Source organism: Carassius auratus, chromosome 19, assembly GCF_003368295.1.
Source record: "Carassius auratus strain Wakin chromosome 19, ASM336829v1, whole genome shotgun sequence".
Classification (NCBI taxonomy): Eukaryota; Metazoa; Chordata; class Actinopteri; order Cypriniformes; family Cyprinidae; genus Carassius; species Carassius auratus.
Genome location: NC_039261.1, coordinates 277,644 through 298,881, shown reverse-complemented (window position 1 = coordinate 298,881; position 21,238 = coordinate 277,644). Strand labels below are relative to the sequence as shown.

At 37.7% G+C, this 21,238-nt stretch overlaps 1 protein-coding gene across 1 annotated transcript; it reads left to right on the top strand.

Moving 5' to 3' along the window:
• Positions 1-5,580: 5,580 nt before the first annotated feature.
• Positions 5,581-20,900, top strand: pdik1l (PDLIM1 interacting kinase 1 like). Its single transcript, XM_026288269.1, has 3 exons — positions 5,581-5,765; positions 8,172-8,471; positions 15,794-20,900. Exons 2-3 carry the CDS (start codon positions 8,175-8,177, stop codon positions 16,532-16,534), a joined length of 1,038 nt encoding a protein of 345 aa, XP_026144054.1. The 5' UTR covers positions 5,581-5,765; positions 8,172-8,174; the 3' UTR covers positions 16,535-20,900.
• Positions 20,901-21,238: the final 338 nt, after the last annotated feature.

Sequence of the window (21,238 nt, the reverse complement as noted above, 5' to 3'; positions counted from 1 at the left end):
GTTTTGGTATATTGACAAAAGGAAAAATGTAGATGAGTTTGTTTCTTGATCAGATTTGGAGAAATGTAGCATTGAATCACTAGCTCACCAGTGGATCCTATGCAGTGAATGGGTGCCGTCAGAATGAAAGTCCAAACAGCTGATAAAAACATCACAATAATCCACACCACTCCAGTCCATCATTTAATGTTTTAATTCAAATGAGTCCTCTACCCCTAATAATGCTTTCTCTTGTCTGAATCAGGAGAGAAATATGCACAGATCAAACACCATGTACCAGCCAGAACAGTTGTGGATGGTTTTTTATTTGAAAGGACAACAGGAGATGGACATGGAGGTGTTATTATGAGCTCATAGAAGGAACATTTAAAGGATAATAAGACAAGACACTTCTTCCTCGGCTGGGATCGTTTAGAGCCCTGCATTTAAATTGCATTTTGGAAGTTCAAACTTGAAGTCACTGTAGAAATCCAGTATATGAGGATGATTCCTGAAATGTTTTCCTCAAAAAAAAAAAAAAACATACCTCACTACAACCACTGGAGTATTGTTATGAATCTGGTCCTTGGCATGGCGTCCGATTGCCATTACATTTGACTTTCCCATTACACAGAGTGTAACATGTAACCCCACACTACATTTCCCATGTTCCATTTCAATGATTACACTTTCACCTGTAGCCAATCACACACACTATACATACCAGGCTTTACCCCAGTGTGGGGCTGAGTATTGTTTGTTTATCGCTGGGTTAAAGATAGCTACATTACAGAGCCATCCCTGTGTTTCCTAAGTCTAGTTTAGTCCTGCTTGTTGCCTGATTCTTCTGTTTTCTGAGCCTAGCCTGTTTGCCTCGTCCTGCCTGCTCTCTGCCTGCCTTGGGCTTTAGCCTGTCTTGGATTATCCCTTTGCCATGTCGGCTCAGGCTTGTTTGTACCTCCCCTAAACTATTTTTCTCTGTTTGTGTATTACCCATTTTCCTTGACCAATGCATTACTTTCGGGGTCGATTGACCCATGCCTGTCTCTGGATAACTCTTTTTTGTAGCCTTTGCTGTACCTTTTATTGACTGTTGACCTATGTCTGTTTTGACCACGTCTTTAAATAAAGCTCTGCAGATGGTTCCTCACGCCTCTCGTCTCAGCCTCCCCTTTACCAAGGTAAACTGAACACTGATTATGATTACTTTTATTAAACAACAGCAATACTACAGAAACACTGTTATATGTAATATATGTCATGCTGGAGGCAATGCATGGAAGAAGATTATAAATATAGAGTTCCTTACCTAAAATAATTTTAGTTTTATATATATATATATATATATATATATATATATATATATGTATATGTGTGTGTGTAATTAATTTTTGGTCATAATGCTTTCTCTTAATGTGGTAAACCTCACTTATGTAGTAATCTTTTATTGCAAATGTAATAATGTGTAGGGGTAATAAAATGTCCCTTTAACCTTTTGAGCACAGACCTGACAAAGACATGAAAATACAATGGTTGCAGACATTGGTTGTGGAGTTTCTTGTCTATGGCTTACCACTGAAATTCAGAGTCTACAGTATGAATGAAATGTACTTTTATATTTTTTATATATCACCAACTGTTTTGCTCATATTTACCAATTGTGCTATATATAATATTAGGGTGCTATATATATATATATGGTATCTCACAAAATTGAGTAAACCGCTCAAATTTCAGCAACCATATTGGTATATCTCTATCTCTCTCTCTATATATATATAGATCTATATATATAGATGTCACCAAAGCAGGCAGAAAGAACATTAGATCTGGCTACAGCAGGAAGTGCAGTGGCAGAGCCAGTCTGTGGAAGGACGATCAATGACATAGAGTTGGGTGGAAGCTAGCATGGGTAGATACGGGACGCTGGAGCCCTCCTGAGGTGTCATGGACTTAAAACTGATGCCCATCTGATGACCGGCTGTAACTACCAACCCTTGTACAGTTGAGAGATGTAGACAAGCCTTGACCTGACCCAGGGAGAAGGACGGCGCTTGAAAGGAGGAGAGAAGGAGAAGAGAAAAGTTGCCATTGGCTCACAGTTGGTGCCGGGACAAGTACCTGTAAAACTGTACCAGTTCGGGTGATCGTCCCATCATATTTTGCATACATTTTTTTTTTATACATTTATTGAATAATAATTTTTAATAAACAACAGCCATCATAAAAGTTGCTTGTCAATTCAGGTGGCACTCTGATATTCAACACAGAATTTACATAAACATGGTGAGATTTTACCAAAACTATTTGCTCTGAAACAAGTAATAGATTAATGAGACTAAAGATTAAAAATAATAATAAAAAAAAATAATAATAATTTACAGGAGTTTGAAATGCTCATAAAGGCTGCATTTATTTGATCAAAAATGCAGGAAAATATTATATTGTGAAATTGTATTACTATGTAAACTAAAGTTTTTCTATTTTAATATAAATTGAAATGTAATTTACTCTTGTGAATAAATCAGTGAATATTTTGAACCTGTGATACTTTTTTTTCATGATTCTTTGAAAAAATATTGTAGATTCCAAAAAAAAAATAATAATAATAATAAAACATAATAATAATAATAATAATAATAATAATAATAATAATAAAATAAAAATTGTGGCAGCACAACTGTTGCCAACATTGATAATTCTAATAATAAATCTGTATATTAGAATGATTTCTTAAGGATCATGTGACACTTTATACAGATTATATTTTAAAGGATATCAAAATAGAAACCTTTAGATCTATCAGACTGCCCCCTCTAGAGTTTAATGCCAGAACTTTATATTTATATATATACATTTAGTCAAGCCAGTTACAAGTGAGGACAATAAAAGCAACCAAAACGAGCAAAAGAGCAGTAATATGCTAGTGCTATGACAAGTCTCAGTTAGCCTCACACAGTACACATAGCAAGGTTTTTAATAATAACATTAAAGAAAAAAAAAAGAATAGGGAACACTCGTGTTAGAAGGTAATTTTTAAAAATAAATAAAAAACTTTTTTCACAAAAGTGTGAAAGTGATTTTGTGCCTCTTTGTGATGGATGATAAAGCAACGTTCACTTGCAGAACACAAGCTTCTTAGCACAAAAATCTGAAGTAATAAATTTAGGTAAAGGGTCTAGAACCGGTGGTGGTTTGTGTGTGTGTGTATCTATCTATCTATCTATCTATCTATCTATCTATCTATCTATCTATCTATCTATCTATTCCAGGCCAGCCGGTACCACCCCTTCTGCCCCTTGATTATCTGTTTTTCTGCACGCATATCGTTCTATGCTTAGAGCTGCTGAAGAGGTGTGGTGTAAATCCAGCGCATATCTCATACACATCCTTCTCTTCACTCTCTGAGGCAGAAGCCTTTCTAATCATCCTCCTACCTGTCCGCTTGATCCTATTCCATCTAATCTCCTTCAAGCCATTTCTCCTGCAGCTGTACTTGCACTCACTCACATCATTAACACATCCCTTCCCACTGGTGTTTTCCCCTCTTCATTTAGACAGGCTCGTATAACTCCATGACTTAAGAAACCCACCTTCAACCCATCTCTTTTACAGAACTACAGACCAGTTTCCCTTCTTCCTTTCAAAAACACTTGAACGAGCTGTGTTCGAACAAGTTTCTACATTTCTCACACAGAACAATCTCCTTGACAGCAACCAATCTGGTTTCAGAAGTGGACATTCAACTGAGACGGCCTTGCTCTCAGTTGTTGAAGCTCTAAGACTGGCAAGAGCAGAATCCAAATCTTCAGGACTTATCTTGCTTGATCCGTCCACTGCTTGTGACACAGTTAACCACCAGATCCTTCTATCAACACTACTGACAAAGGGCATCTCAGGAACCACACTCCAGTGGTTTGAGTCTTACCTATCAGATAGGTCCTTCAAAGTATCTTGGAGAGGTGAGGTGTCCAAGTCTCAACATCTGACTACTGGGGTGCCTCAAGGCTCAGTTCTTGGACCACTTCTCTTCTCTGTCTAAATGGCATCATTAGGTTCTGTCATTCAGAAACATGGCTTTTCATACCACTGCTATGCTGATGAGACTCAACTCTACCTCTCATTTCATCCTGATGATCCGGCTGTATCCACTCGCAACTCAGCTTGTCTAACAGACATTTCTTCCTGGATGAAGGACCATCACCTTCAACTCAACCTTGCTAAGAGAGAACTGCTTGTGGTTCCAACAAATCCATCGTTTCATCACAATTTCATCATCAAGTTAGGCACATCAACCATAACTCCTTCAAAACAGGCAGAAACCCCGGAGTTATGATTGATGATCAGCTGATTTAATCAGACCTAATTTGCTAAAAGTGTCTGATCCTGCAGATTTACTTTATTCAACATCAGTAAGATCAGGCCCTTTCTTTCAGAAGATGCTGCACAACTCCTTGTTCAAGCTCTTGTTCTGTCCAGGCTGGACTATTGCAATGCTCTCTTGGCAGGCCGTCCAAAATCCAGAATGCAGCAGCAAGATTAATTTCTAATGAGCCGAAAAAAATACACGTCACACCTCTGTTTATCAATTTGCAATGGATTCCAATAGCTGCTCGCATCAAATTCAAGGCATTGATGTTTGCCTACAAAACTACCACTGGCTCTGCACCCATTTACCTAAATTAATTGCTTCAGACTTATGGGCCACTTTTACGTCACTTTTACAGTATTTATTAATTAATTAAATGTTCCCTCCTGCTGGAATGTCCTGCCCAACTCAATCCAAGCAGCTGAGTCCTTAGCCATCTTCAAGAATCGGCTTAAAACACATCTCTTCCATCTTTATTTGACCCTCTAACTTTAGCATTCACCTTATTTGAGCACTCACTCAAATCTAACAACTAATCTTTTTGTATTCTATCCATTTTACACAAATATAAATAAAATAACTCTAACACTAGCTTGCTCTATTCTATCTTTTTTCCTTTTAATTATTATATTATTTAAATGTCCAACTATGTGTACTTTGTTAACCTAACAATATATATAACACTTATATATCATTGCTCTTTTTATTGTTTTTAATTGCTTCCGCTGTTCTCATTTGTAAGTCACTTTGGATAAAAGCGTCAGCTAAATGAATAAATGTAATTGTAATGCAAATATGTGTGTGTACATTTGTTACAATGTTGGTTTTTATTTTTATTTTTAATTATCATTTTTTCCCCTGTCCCTGAGTATTCTTAATATTACTGGCCTATATAGCCTACATTAAACCCATTTAATGCAGGCTATAAAGGCCAGTAATATTAAGAAGTGTAAGAAATATTCAGAAATTTTCAGTCGTTGTCCACAGATTCTTTTGTCTTCCTTTTTTTTTTTTTTTGCATAACAGCGATGACCAATACGAATTCATATAAATGATGTAGATTAATTAAAATAATTGGGACTAGTAGTCTCTTGCTGAAGCTGCAGTTACCATGGTAGATTTTGTTCGGCAGAACTGCTGATGTGTGTGTGTGAGTGTGTGTGTGAGTGTGTGAGTGAGAGAGGGCGGTGTTTCTCACTTTCTCTACGCTGCCCAATTTTATAAGACAGGCGAAGGGTGCGCGCAAAAGGAATCTTCTACGCGAGTGCGCGCACGGGCACGCGCTCACAGCTGTCTGGGAGAAAAAGAGAAAGCGAGAGAGGAGAGGAGCGTTTGCGACGGCCTCGCGCTTATAATGGCTGCCGGGAAAAGCAGAGCAAAGGGAAATCAGCTACATTGGGAATAACGTCGTGCACAGGTAAATGCTGCTCTCGTGCGTGCGTGCGTGTGTGTTTGTGTGTAGCAGAACTCTTTGTCCGAGCATGTGTGTGTCGTGCTGTTGCGCAGGTGCATGCTGTCGCTGGATACGTTTTGTCACGAAACACACCTTTAACTGTTACTGTCACAGCAACATATGAGCATCGAGCATATCTGCTCTCGTGTGCTGAGCTGCTGCAGTGTGTAAAATAAGGCTTGTGTACAGCTGGAGAGGAGAACACGGCGGCGCTCGGGCAGAAACGGACAAAACCGACAGGCCTTTTACACAACACAGGCACAGGACTGCGTTACAAACACGACACGACCGTGTTCATGCGATTTCTGCTTCACTGTCCTCACACAGAGAGTTGAACACTGAGAGTGCAATGCTAGCTTTGCCCTTTGATCGTTGTTTCCTCGTGCACACACACACGTGTTTGTCAGTGCTGTCGCATTTGTTTACGTTACCATTTGCGTTTTAAAATGTATCTGATCTCTTCGTTACAAAACGAGACCTTTTCCTAAAGAAACATCTCATTTAGAACAATTATAATGCTATGTTTTTGTGCATGCACGAGTAATGTAAATTTAGTGGAATTTAACTGAATGATTAAAAAAAATAATAATAATTCTGAATGGAGAAAGTGGAGTTTTGTAGCATCATCGGATGTTTATTATTATTATAATTTCAATCGAATGCATTCTAGGCAATGATAACGTCCTTTTCACTAACTTGTAATAAAATGTAATCTAAGTAGGAAGTCATGGTTAACTATGGCTATTGGCTATTTAAAAAGGGGCGTGGTCGTTATATATGCCCCGCCCTAGTCTTGTTTCAGTAGGAAACAAGTCAACACAAGAAAGAGATTTGCACACGTGTTATAGGGTTTTTATACAGTCTATGATTACAGGTATATTAGAGTAGTAACAAATACAATCAAATATTTGTATTAGTTCAATTTGAAAATAAAATGGACCTCGCTGTATCCAAAAATAAAAAAATAAAAAAATAAAAATAAATAAAAGTTTGGTCAAATCCCAAGCTTAAATATTTTTAAAGGTTCATTAGTAAAGTCTGACACACAAATGGACTATTGAAAGAGAGTTTGTGGTGAAATGTGTGGAGTTAATGGACTATGAGACACTTTCAGATGAAAATAAGCTTTTAAATAAAAGTTCCTGTAGCTCAATTGGTAGAGCATTGCGCAAGGTTGGGGGTTCGATTCCCCGGGAACACATTATAGGTAAAAATTTATAGCCCGAATGCACTGTAAGTCGCTTTGGATAAAAGCGTCTGCTAAATGCACAAATTTAATTTTAATATAAATAACATCATTTTTTAATATCCTTTTTATAGAGACAAATATCCTCAAGCTGTTTCAAAAACCAAATGTAATTACAATAGCAAAGCACAAGGTCCCGTTATACATATTAAATGGATAAAAAGTTGACTTTTTTTTAATTGGTGTGAATGTAAAATCCTAACACTACTGTTAAGAGTTCACAAGGCGTGCTCTAAGAGGACATTATTACGGATCGCATGACACACAAATATTGTTTGTTATTCCAAACAAGTTCTTGGAAACCTCTTTTAGAAAGACTGTTATGCAGCAAATAAGTGAGATAAAGCCCACTCTTGTATTATCTTGAAGAGCCAGACTATTGACGAGTGGATTTCATTATGTAGCTAGCGTCTGGCCAAACACCACCCACCAGACAGAAAGCAGCTGATATCTGACCCACAGGAACGCAAGCAACAAGGCTTGTTGTTTTATATCAAATTTGAAAACCGGAACTGCCACGATATTTGGCTGGTGTACCCCAAGTTTCACCTTGAACAAATAATGTAAATGGAAAATGATTAGAGGTAACCCATTGGCTACATTTGGTGATGCTTTACTACTCATTACCTCAAACAAAACTGAATGTCTTTCAAAGAATAATGTTTGTAAATGATGTGACTAGTCTCATGCTATTAAAGCTTTTTCTTTACCGAGAGACTGAAAAACCCTTGACTGAAGCAGTTCAGCGGTCAGCCAGTGCAAGTTGAATTGGCAGCTCTTGTCATTTTAGAGTAGTGTATGTATCGGACAGTCTGTCTGAGACTGAGACTAATTGTTATATAACAAGTGATGTTAAGAGAAACCTGATACAAATGCTTGCTGCTCTAATGGGCCACAGCAGGTTTGTGTTTCCTGTTATACAGTTGAAATCAACATTGCAGATCGATCCATAGTGGTGATGAGCTCTGTGTGCTTAATAACTCTCTGCTTTCATTGTCATCCCTGCTTTGGAATAAAATGAAATTCTTTGCTGATATAAAAATTGTTTAAGTTAGGTTTTCCATTAAAAGTCTTCAAGTACTACAGTGACTCCAGTCCTGGATGCTTGTGTTTTGGCCACACAGGTGATGAAGAAGAGGATGGTGAGCAGTCAAGCCAAGTACGAGCTGATCCAGGAGGTGGGCCGGGGCAGCTACGGTGTGGTTTACGAGGCAGCTGTACGGCAGACCGGTGCTCGCGTGGCTGTGAAGAAGATCCGCTGTCACTCGCCGGAGAACGTGGAGCTGGCCCTGAGGGAGTTTTGGGCCCTGAGCAGCATCCAGAGCCAGCATCCCAACGTCATCCACCTGGAGGAATGCATTCTCCAGAGAGACGGTCTCGCCCAGAGGATGAGCCACGGCTCCAGCTCCTCGCTCTATCTGGAAGTATGTGTCCAACCTGCAAACACAGCCAACACACAGCCCTTCAAGTTTAGGGTTACGTTCGCTTTAGTGTTGTCACAGTACCAAAATTTCAGTATTCGGTACCGATACCAGTGAAAATCCATGGTTCTCGGTACCAGTTTCGGTACCAAAGCAAAACACAAAAATATGCTAAAAAAAAAAACTTTTTATCACAAAAATTAAAACCTATGCCATTCTTTATACTTATTTGCAATTGTGTTTAACATTTTTCTACAAGTTATTTAATTATGAAAAACAGTAAACAAGTTTCACCCATATTTAATTGTCTTTTAATTTATGAAATTTAAACACATTTGATTTTTGGTAAATAAAGGGGATTTGCTATTAAAATTAAAACATGGAGGAAATAATTTGGTGATTTATTTCTTTAAAAAAAATAAAGTTTTATTTTTCAACAGTAGTTGCAGTATCACATACATTTTACTAAATAATAGTAATATTTCTAGCACAATGCCTTTATGTAAAAATGAACTTTTAATGAATGCATATTTGTCATTTTAACTGAACTAAAGACTGGTGGTGATGCTTAAGATATTTTTGGTCATTGAGGGTTTCTGTTAAAAAAAAAAAAATAGATCATATGAATTATTATTAAAAGATAATACTGCTACTAATTCTACTACCATACTAACAATATACAATGCACTATGAATTGATGAGCTGCTGGGTTCATGAATATTAATCACGTTGTATGCGTTCGGTCAAACTGATTTGCTGAAATCAAAACAGAGACGTAATAGATGAACGCCAGCCAATGAAATTGCCATTTACACATTAGCTCCACCCACTACCAGAGAAACCGGCCTGTCTTCTGCTTGTTCGAGTGTTGCCACAGTTACTTTGAATAAAGTATAAGTAGAATAAAAACTTTGATAGAAAAAGTAACTTAGTTACTTTACAGATTACTTCATTTAAAAAGTAACTTAGTTACTTTACAGATTACTTGATTTTAAAAGTAACTAATTACTTTACAAGTTACTTTATTAGTTACAATCAGCAGCTGCTGACAACATAAAAATGACAACCAGTTTTGCCAACACTCACTTTATTGGAAGTGTATTTTTAACGGTAACATCCACAATCTATCTCCTGACAAAGTTGAACTTAAAAACTATTTCCTGAAAAAAATACATGTTTTTACAAAAAATAAAGGCAGTCTTTCTTGACTTAACATTAATACTTGTTTTAAAAAAAAAAAATATCGAAGTCCAGTTTTTGTGTGTGACTTGCTCTATAAATTTGACTGTGCAGTGCTGCGAATCCAAATGATTTTTCAAATTCGATGTAGTGTTTTTGTAGCTAGATAACACATTGTCGCCGCCAGCACAAAGTGTACAACGGACCTTAATGTTGTCGTTTAGCTGACACAAACATCTCTCACCTCCCTTCATTGTTTACGTTTGTGTCGCTGCGTGGCACGTACACATGACGTGAACTTGCATACTAAAAAACGTGACTTGTTACATAAGTGACTTCACTCCCCGAGATGCAAGAAGAAATAAATATATCTTTTTATTAAGGAATAGTTTCATTTTCATGACTGGATTTTGAAATTCCGTCCTCGTTTTCTTCTTCGCTGAAATCACAGCGCTGTATGCGTCAAGAACCGGGTTTGAATGGGACCCCGGTTCTACCGGTACTTAAAAGAAACCTGGTACCGTCACATTTACATTTTTTTTAGTACCGACTTGGTACCGAAGTACCGGGTCTTTTGACAACACTACAGAAGAGAAATCAAAGAACTTGGTGGCAAATTGGGATGTAAAACGATTAATCGCAATCAGTCACATGAAAACATTTTTTTACACAATGTGTGACACTGGACCTCAAAACTAGTCATATGTCGCACGGGTATATTTGTAGCAATAGCCAACAGTATACATGTATGGGTCAAAATTTAAACTTTTTTTTTTAATGCCAAAAATAATTATATATTAATATCAAAACTTAATTTTTGTTTAGTAATATGCATTGCTAAGAACTTCATTTTGACAACTTAAAAGGCAATTTCCTCAATATTGAGATTTTTTGGAAACATTTGCTGATCAAAATGTAAATTAAAGGGATACTCCACCCCAAAATGAAACGTTTGTCATTAATCACTTACCCCCATGTTGTTCCAAACCCGTAAAAGCTTTGTTCCTCAACACAATTTAAGATATTTTGGATGAAAAATGGGAGAATTAAGACTGTCCCATAGACTGCCCAGTAAAATAGAGTGCCAGCGTCCAGAAGACGTCTTCAGAATAGTCCATCTGACATCAGTGGTTCAGCCTAATATTTATATATTTTTTTTTTATGAGAAGGAAACAAAAATACAGACTTCATTCAATAATCTGTGTCCTCTGTGTCTCTCAGCACTACCATAGCACCATTCTTGAAAATGAGCTGAACCCAGACAGCACACACTCTTGTGTCAGCCGTGCCACTAGGATACTTTTTCTACGTGTATTTATGCTGTGATTTGAAAGAAAACTGCACATCCTCATGGTGCGTCTGACACTGAAGAGCGTAATCTGCCTGCGTTCATTTGTTTTCTTCACACACAAAAAGTATTCTCATTGCTTCATAGCATTACAGTTGAACCACTGATGTCAGGTGCACTATCCTGACGATGTCTTTCATACTTCTCTGGACCCTGACAGTGTATTTTAATAAGTAATCTATGGGACAGTCACAAAAGACAAATGAAGCTCTAACAGTTTGGAACAACATCCCCCAAGGGATTAATGACAAAAGTTTCATTTTGGGGTGGAGTATCCCTTTAAATTTAAATCATTTGTTATCTGCACATTAGTGCTGTGCCTTTGATATCCGCTCAGGAAACAGGAAGTGGCTAAAGGAAGAAATGCCACTTAAAGTAATTTTTGGTTTATTAATAGAGATGAGGTAATCATTGGTGGATTTAGGAGATGAGATTTTAAAATATTGTGCCCCATTTTGGAAGCATTCTAAATAATAATAATAATAATAATAATAATAAAAACGGAGATAGGAACATTTATTTTCTCTGCAATGCTATCACTGCTATATGAAAAATATGAAATGATTAATTGTGGGGAGTTATGTTGGGAATAGAAGTTTTAAATGAAAATTTAGCTAAATAACATTTACTCTTGTACATTTTTAAGGAAAGCTGAATGATTTGGTGAAAGACTTGGCAGATCAGGGTGTTCACACTGTATCCTCTTCCCAAAAACCAAACCAAACCTCTTTCAGTTACTGTAAAGTGAACAGTTTAAAAGAAAATCTTTCCAAGTTTTTATGCATTCCCGTTCGGTTGTCCATTCAAAATAATAATAATTAATCTTTTGCATTCTGATTGTTATGTAAAAACAAGAAATATATTGTTATAATGTTGCAAAATAAAAACCAGGCTTTTATTATGTCAGTTTTCCAGCAAATAAATAATAATAATAATAATAATTTCTTGAGCTGCATGCATGTAAATAAAGACTGTGCCGTGCATATCATTATTTAAACAAATCAAAGATTTTTTAATTAGATAATCCCAGTAAGCCAGGTTTATTCTGGTATTTTGTGCAGCCCTGTTTGCTATACTGTTGATGAAGTGTAGCTATATAGCTTCATTTAGCATTGTTTTAGCATTTAGCATTGTTGTAGTAGTGCCAAGCGTCTTGTCAGTAATTGGAAACGGAAAATGAAATGGTCCCTTGCACTCAAAATCACACAGTACATTGTATTTGCTGATTCTTTGGGAAGTTCCCAGGATGCATTACGACATCACTATCATTTTGGGTTAAGGATTATGTCCACCAGACACTGACCAGGCATGTTTCTTAAGACTATATGCACTGTAAGCACAGCCCTTGAGTAGTGTAATTGACAGATTCAATAAATAAATACCTGGTTATTGAATAAAGCTATCATAGTCTTCCCAAAGATTTGACTGTTCTGACTGTCAGCAAGGTGAAGAACACCACACTAAAACAGTTGTCACATGCATCCTGATGAAAAAAAAACAAAAGAAATCGCCTTCCTAATGGACTAGATTGCTGTTGGCTGGCTATTCTGATGCAGCAGGAATACAAACTACTCTTGACTACTGTACAAGGCACTGTAATATAACTGGGTGATTATAGTATTGTCATTTCATCTGTTCAAGTCACTTGAAGACGTGAGGATGTTATTCCTGGCCTTTGAGATGAGTTTGGTTAGCGCTCTCGCTGCTATAATTATAAGCCTGCGGAGGGCTGTTTGTCTGCTGACCTGTGTGCAAAGCATCTTCTGTCAACACATGACACAGGAAACCTGCTTCAGATTTGCACAGATACCCTGAAAAATGTATTGCAATGTGCTTAAACCTAGGCTAATATCTTTTTAACATAACCACTCACACTCATTTGTAAAGCAATACTTCACACACATAAGTTTAGCACTCTTTTTAACCTTTAAAGTCAGTTTAACCGTTGTTCATAGCCATTGTTGCTTGAATGTTGCAGCTGTTTTGCAACAGACAACCAGTCAAAAACTAAATGCTTGGCTCCTTAAAAATCTTTGCACTTTCACATAGACTTTAACATGTAGTCTTAGGTAAATGTTATAAATGCACCCGGTTGATGAGCAGGTTTTGACACTTTGTTATTAAAAAAAAAAAAAAAAAAACGATTAATGCATTTGGTAAATTAACCTTAAGGGATTTTGCTTTAAGAATGCAGTTCGGTTAATGATTTCGCTGAATCTAAAGAAAACCGTTTTATGTTTGAGAGCTTTTTTAGAGAGCAGTGCTAATCTTGAAACGCGAATCCCATGTGGAGGGCATCAGAGGAAGGATGTGGTTTATTTGTACGAACACATGACATGCAGCAGCAGCACACATCTTCTCTTTGGACAGTGTTGTTGTTGCTGTGCTTCAGATGAGATCGACTCTGATTGGTTCCCTGTGCAGACAGTTGGTTCAGCGTTTATAGGTTGGTGCTCTGTTTTGCAGTAGCCTGCAATGGTGAGGCAAACCTAAACACAAAGCTGGTTGTATAATTGCATTACTTGATAGGTGTAGTCTAGATTGCCCTATCATTCAGTCAATGTGATACTTTTCAATCATTCGTATAAGACACCTCTTCTTTATAGCATGTATTAAGCCCTGCCAGCATAGTGGTGAGAAATGAATTATACATATACTTGTACTTTAATTAAATGGTGCAAAGTATAAAAATGTCTCAATCTAATTCAGTTTGGCAATCAATTTTTTTTTTTTTTTGTGAATTCTACTGTTCAAATTTCCATCTTCCTCCTAAAATCTAAAACTTAGATTACATAAAGACGCAGTGTATGTCAGGTAAAAATGGTGACTCCAAGGAAAATGTGCATGGACCGTATTGAGCATTTACTTTTATGACTTATTTTTATGACTAAAATGACTCATTTAGTAACTGTTAGCAGAAACAAAACACAGTGAATGATCTTCTTTTTCTATAATCATAGCATCATTTTTCCACCACAGTTTGTCAGGAGACAGCCAAACCTTTATAAAGTTAACAGCAGCATTGACTTTTTTTTGTCATACATCCAACTTAAGAGTGTGTGCAGTGCAACACGGAGGTATAGTAACTAGGAATATACTATATCCAACTATGGCTTCAGCATAACATTCCAGCATCAAACTCAATAGCAAATCACTAAGTTTTGAAAGAGAAATGCTGTCTCTCTATAAGTGATTGTGTTTTGATTTATGATGATGTGTGATTATAGTGGCATGTGGGTTGTTGTGAGACATTCTAAGATTTCAGCAACAGAGTTTGGCTTCTTTCCCAGAGCTACTTCTGTTTTATCCCACTAAATTTCCTAGAGTATCCCCAGCAAGCAAATAATGCCAGAACAGGATAAAATAACAGGACGTTTGATTTTCCTTTTTGTGTGACAGTCATGAATGATTCCTCAAATCATTAGGGTTGGGTATCGATTGTTCTTTTTTTTTTTCTTTTTTTTAAGATAACTGTGCCATATCGATACTTTTAAAAAGGTACCGGGGCCTAAACCAATACTTTTAAAACGTTTTTTTTTTTTTTTTTTTTTTTTTTATCCAAAAAAACTTTGGATAACATTAACATTCAAAATAATTAAAATAAATCCATAGCTTTCACATTCTCCTTGGATGCTCTCATATCTCAAGTTGTGCTTCCCTTACTCTAAGGCTAACAAATGTATTTATCTGGTTATTGTTTCATACAAAACCACACATAATGTTTCTACTGTATCTCTGTCCAATCACTGATATTTAGTTAAAATGAGTGCTGTCTGTCACTGTCTTTAATCAGCTTTGTGAATGACTGTATGCTCATTCCTTATAAAGTAGCAACAGTGTCGTTTGTAAAGTACAGTCTTAGGCGCATTAGTTTTTTAACCCGGAAGGAATCGTTTTAAGCCAGTTATTTAAAACTAAATATATTGTCATAAATTGATTAAAATTAATGGCAAAATGAATGTTTGGAAATGTAAATTTATATTTTTTTTACTACCACACTGATATAAAAGATTGAAAATAAATATATAAATAAGATATAAATAACTGAAAATACTAACGTAACTAAGACTTTTGCACTGTAGTGTATGTATAAAGGTAAGTATAATTCAATTAGGTATATTTAAACAAGTATAAAGTATAAATTCATATGTGTTAAGGTCTATTTTTGCTGGAGGAAACAGCTGTAGTTTATAGTAGATAGGAAACCGAATGCTTCCTCGTGAACTTTTGGAAACCGTATTTATGACGACATAATTGCACAGATATTCCAACAATGTCGATAAACACCATATTGGCTCCGGGTTTCAGTGCCCAACCCTACAAATCATGCAGTTAGTTGAACTTAACAAAAGTTGGTTATGTAAGTGCACAGTTTCTGTTAACACATTTCTTGAATTGAGTGACTTCTTTAAAATGAAAGCAATTAAATTGTGTTTGTCAACCGTCAGTCACTCTAATTTCTGGATGACAATAGTAATTGGCCATTAAAAGTCCTTGACCATGGTTATAAATGCGTAAATATATGCAAAATGTGAACCTTTTATGTCAGGGCTCTTTGAATCCAACCCTCGAGGGCCTGTGTCCTGCTGAGTTTAGTTCTTTCCCTAACCTAACACACCTGGACAAGCTAATCTAAGATAAATTTGAGAACAACATGCAATTTACAGACAGGTAGTTTAAACTGAGAATGGTACTAAAGTACCAAACAAGTCTGCAGGACACTAGTTCTCCAGGACTGAAAGTGTCCCATTTTAAACAACTGATTGTAACTTTTTTTTGTTTTTGTGTAAACACTCAGTTGGTGGAGACCTCCCTGAAAGGTGAGATCACATTTGACCCCCGCTGCGCCTACTACCTGTGGTTCGTCATGGACTTCTGCGATGGCGGAGACATGAACGCCTATCTCCTGTCCCGTAAACCCAGCCGCAAGACCAACACCAGCTTCATGCTGCAACTGGGCAGCGCTCTTGCCTTCCTGCATCGCAACCAGATCATCCACCGAGACCTCAAACCCGACAACATTCTCATCTCGCAGGGCAGGACCCCGGCCGGGTCCCCCGAACCCACCCTGAAGGTGGCCGACTTTGGTCTCAGCAAGGTCTGCTCCTGTTCTGGTTTGAACCCCGAAGAACCGGCAAGCGTCAACAAGTGTTTCTTGTCCACAGCTTGTGGGACGGACTTCTACATGGCCCCTGAAGTCTGGGAGGGCCATTACACCGCAAAGGCTGATATTTTTGCTTTGGGGGTCATCATATGGGCCATGGTGGAACGGATTACGTTTGTAGATGTAGAGACTCAGAAGGAGCTCTTGGGGAGCTACGTCCAACAGGGGGAGGATATAGTCCCATTGGGGGAGGCTCTGCTGGAGAACCCCAAGATGGAGCTCCACATTCCGGCTCGGAAGAAGAGCATGAACGCTGGCATGAAGCAGCTGATTCGGGAGATGCTCTCCGCCAATCCACAGGAGCGACCCGACGCCGTTGAGCTGGAGCTCAGGTTGGTTCGGATCGCATGCAGGGAACTCGATTGGGATACGTGAAAGGACACCATCTTGGAGATGGGGTAAACTTCTAGGACAATGGGCTTGGAGCTTGAAGTGAGAACATATTGTTTGACCTTGTCCCAAATGGCACACAGTGGTCTTGTGGTTTTGGCAGTGTCTGTGAAATCCATAAGACTGTAGGAGAGGGATCCCGAACCCTACTCCTGGAGAGATACCATCCTGCAGACTTCAGCTCCAACCCTGCTCCCACACACCTGCCTTTAATTTTTAAGTAGCCCTGCAGACTTTGAGCAGCTGGTTCTGGTGCGTTTGACTGGGGTCGGAGCTCTGCAGGACGGAGCTCTGGAGTTTGAGACACCTGCCATAGGGTTTACCATTTGGGAATTCAGTTTAGGCACAATTTGCTGAGCCCACAATTACCTGTGCTGCAAAGTATAGACTTTGTCGGGGAATACTTCATAGGCTGATGGTGCCGTTTGGGACAGGTCCTTTGGAGTGGGGTTTTTAGTGGGCGATTGCACTGGTTCGTGTTTTCTTTTTTCTTGATATTCTTACAGTTTAGTACAACAGATTCATTGATTATAAACTGCCTTTGAGATGTAAAAAGCTTATTACTGTCTCACCTGTTCACAACAAATTGGGATTTTCATCAGCGAGAGTCCAAATGAGCTTCAGGGGGGTTTCATTGCTGGAAAAATCCTCAGATATCCACCTTCCATTGACCATAATCCACATCAACCCAGATAAACACACAGGTCCACAGACTTCCCAGAACATTCCAGCACTAAGACATCAGATAGCATGTAGATTAGGGCTGGGCTATAAAATGTGTTTGTAAAATATTTTGGCTTCATGAAAAATTCACTTGGATGGTGTCTGATTTAATTTCTTTGCTCATGAATTGGAAGAAGGCATGAAAAAGTGATCTACTCCCATGATTTCAATGGATAGAAACTCGTTAGAATCAGAGTTGATATTCCTGTTCAAGTTAACGCCCAGCCCTGATGTAGTTCTAATACAGCACAGCAGAAAGACTCATGGCTTCCATCTTTCTTGGGAGCTCTTTAGTTCTCTATGAGAGCTACTCTCACCACACTCCCGGTGCTAATTCAACTTGTGATGCAAAGTGGAAAACATGCAGAAAATAATGGCTTTTTCTTTTTTACAGCCACTTTGAATTTATGGGCTTTTTACAACAGGATTAATATCTGTTTTCTGTGCTCCACAAACAAAAGGGCTTCAGGGAGTATTTCTATCACTCAATAATAATAAAAAAAAATAATAAAAAATTCTACAAAAACATCAAGGCAATAATTTATATTTTGACAAGATATTCTGAAAATTATTCTGTAATATTTGTCATCCTGCTGAACAGGTGAAATTTGAATAATCTGTCAATTATTACGCATTTTAATAAAAACATGAGTGCCTGGAAGATTAAGTTTCAAGGCACTTCAGACAGTATCTGATAAACTGACACACAAACATATATTCTGTCTTGCTGGACACTGATTTTGGCGCTAAAGGCATCTGTGTGTACTGTGTGTGTCCATTTCGGAGCACCAGGTGTAAAGTGATTCAACATAAACAACAGTCCTGATTTGAGGAGCTATGTTTTCTTCTCTCTGGATTGTTGCTTAATTATATCCCATAATATTCAAAAAGAGGCAAGCTGGCACTTTCAACAAAGAGAGTGTAAAATTTGAAGGAACAGTTACTTTCTTTTATGTACATTTTAATGAGGCATTATTTTATTTTTGCAATCCCATCACCAGAATTCTGGACATGCCAGACAGGTTAATCCTTGATCAACAGGTTTGATTGATTAAATGAATGCGGGAAATGCTGCAATTTGTGTAAAACATTTAGAAAGTGGTATGCAATTTACTTAACTACTTCTGATTAGTTTTGAAAAAGTATTTTGAAGAATATGGATGTTCAAATAAGTCCTGGTCACCATTGTCTTAAATTATATATTTTTGGCCATATTATTTAAGTCAGTAGAGACTAACAACTGTTCGGTTAACAAGGTTTTGAACAACATGCATGGGAATAAATATTGGAATTTCTTTATTTTTAGGTGAACTGTCCATTAATAGAATACTGGTGATTTTAATCCTCTGTTAATTGTTTTAAAGTGACATCATTTGTATTTTGTTTGTTGAACGTACCAGCTGCTCTTCTTCTTCATCCATCATCTTCATCTGACTGATCTATGAATTAACTTTAGCATTGACTTGAATTCATCTGGAATAGACCGTGGCATTGTGCTGGAGTGAGTTTACTAGAGAGTTTAGACCTAATGATCCTCATATGAATGCTCCGAACAACCAGCCTCGATTAAACACACGAAACCTCACGCGTTCGCACAGAGAGAGTTACTTACGCACTACAACAAACGCCAGTGCACTAATACATGCAACACCTCTCACCTTCAGGGAGTGTGAACGGATGGAAAGGTTGATGCTAACACACACACACACACACACACAACCGTAAGCCTCTGTGAGTCGGGGCTTTCACGTCTCTGACACACGATACCAGCGAGCTGAATTTGATCTCCACTTCACTGTGTCATTCTTGTGCCGAATCTCACCGGTAATCCCTTCCGCCACGCTCTCTCCACAGACTAACGCTAAGCCTGTTACGCTCCCGAGGAATTAGGCGAAGAAAGCATTCTCCGGGACAGAAACTGCCATTCAGGTCAACGTTTTGTACGATTTCACAAGCACTTCAGACATGAGCCCTCGTGGCAGCAGTACCTCTGTCCCTTTAAACACAGGACACGTCTTTTTCCTAGGTGACAAGCGAAGGCATTAATATTTAATGCTGTGTGTATCCATACTTTTTTTTTTTTTCCCATCTTGTCAAGTGGGGCATGCTGTAAATGCCAGAACCAGCAAAATTTAATTCCAAGTTCATCCGTCTCCAAGATTTTTTTCCCTCTTTTGTGGAAGCTTCTCTTCCAGCTGTGGTATTATGCTATAATCCACATTATCGCAAGAATAAAGGATAAAAGGATTATGTTCAAACAGCCACTACTTCCTAATCGCCCAAATATTGTTTAATCTTCATTTCCTTTTAGATTAACATAATTTATGCCTTATTTTTAAATCCTCTTGCCCCTACGAGCACTTGATTGGGCCGTGTGTTTCCTGAAGTTCTCAGGGGACAGCGATACATTAGCCGGTGTTGGTTAGAGGTGATTCTTTATCAAGTGTTGCTGTCTGTCAGTATTAATAAGAGAACTTCCTGGATGGGGTCTGTGAAGCCGACAGACAGGTGAATGTCATTGGAGTGTAAGACCGTGGCCCGATGGAAACATTGTGACGAGAAAAGCTACGTTCACATCACAGTTGCACGTGTCCCAAACCTGATTTGAGACCGATTCTGTTTTTGGATGAGTGTGAATGGCAAAACTCCCATTTGAGTCTGACACCATATGTGTTAATATTATTGTATTAGAGGGGAAAATGTATACGTGTGTGTGTTTGTGTGTGTCTACATTCTGTCAAACGATTAATCACATCCAAAAATGTGTGCTGTGTAACGTTTACTGTATTTATGTATATATAAATACATGCACACAGTGTATATCTTGAAAATATTTGCTTGTATTTATATAATACACATGTATACATAAATACACAGATGTAAACAATGTTGTTTTTTTATTATTTGGAGGTAATTAATCACAAGCAGTCGTTTGACAACGCGCACACACACACACATACATGCATACATATGAAATGCAAAGACATTCAGACTTTTTTTTTTTAATGTGACTAAATACCTTTTGGAAGTTGTGTCATAGCAAAAGGTGTGAAAATGTGTAGATTTATGATTTATGGAAGTGCAACATTTCATATTTCACATGTACTTCGGTTCAAAAGTTTGGGGTCAGAAAGTCAAAAATACAGTAAAAAGTTAATATTGTGAAATCATTACAATTTAATAATATATTTGAGAGCTGCTAGTGTCCAGGATCATTCCTCCAGTCTTTAGTGTCACATGACCCTTCAGAAATCGCTCTGATTGGCTGCTCCAGAAACATCTGCGCTGCTTCTGTGGAAACTGATCGCACATTCATAACAGCTCTTATTTTATTTCTATTAATTTAAGTCACTTTTGTTTAAAGCATCATTGCTTAAAAAAAATGTTCTGACTCCACACTTTTAAACAGATGTGCAATTTCATAAAATAATTGAATATGACGTCTCAAGAAAACAGTGAAGATAGTATCTGATAGAAACCAGAACAACAACCTGATTGGAGCAGAACAGCTTTATCTTGCAATGTGAACCGACTTAAAATCGAACAACTCCAATGTGTTTTATGAGATGTACCTACTTGAACTTGACTCGAGTTTTCCCTTCCTGACTAATAAAAGATGTTGGTCTCAGCAAGCGTCTTTGCTCTTCTGTACATACTGTAGATGAAGGCCTTCTGATGTTTCGGATGATCGCTGGGCTGCTGTTGTGAGTGATTCCAGCCCTTCTGTGTGTTCTTCTGCTCTTTCTCTGTGTCTGCTCGTATACTGTGTGTTCAAACTGGGAGCACAACTGTATTTGAATTTTGTAACAAAGAAGAAGCACTGAGTGGCGTGCTCCCAGATTCCTGACCTGATTTCCCATCAGCTGGGAACCTGCTGGAGATGCACTGTGACTTCAAAAGTGCTTTTATTTCACTCTCATTTCTTTTTCTTCAGACACTTTGTGTGCTTGTGAAGTATTTTGAGAG

What these genes read in the sequence shown, in the direction of transcription:
- pdik1l (XM_026288269.1), top strand. Translation starts at nt 8,175, where the DNA reads ATGAAGAAGAGGATGGTGAGCAGTCAAGCCAAGTACGAGCTGATCCAG. An exon ending in GCTCCTCGCTCTATCTGGAA is followed by an intron (nt 8,472 to 15,793) that starts GTATGTGTCCAA and finishes GTAAACACTCAG; the next exon opens with TTGGTGGAGACCTCCCTGAA.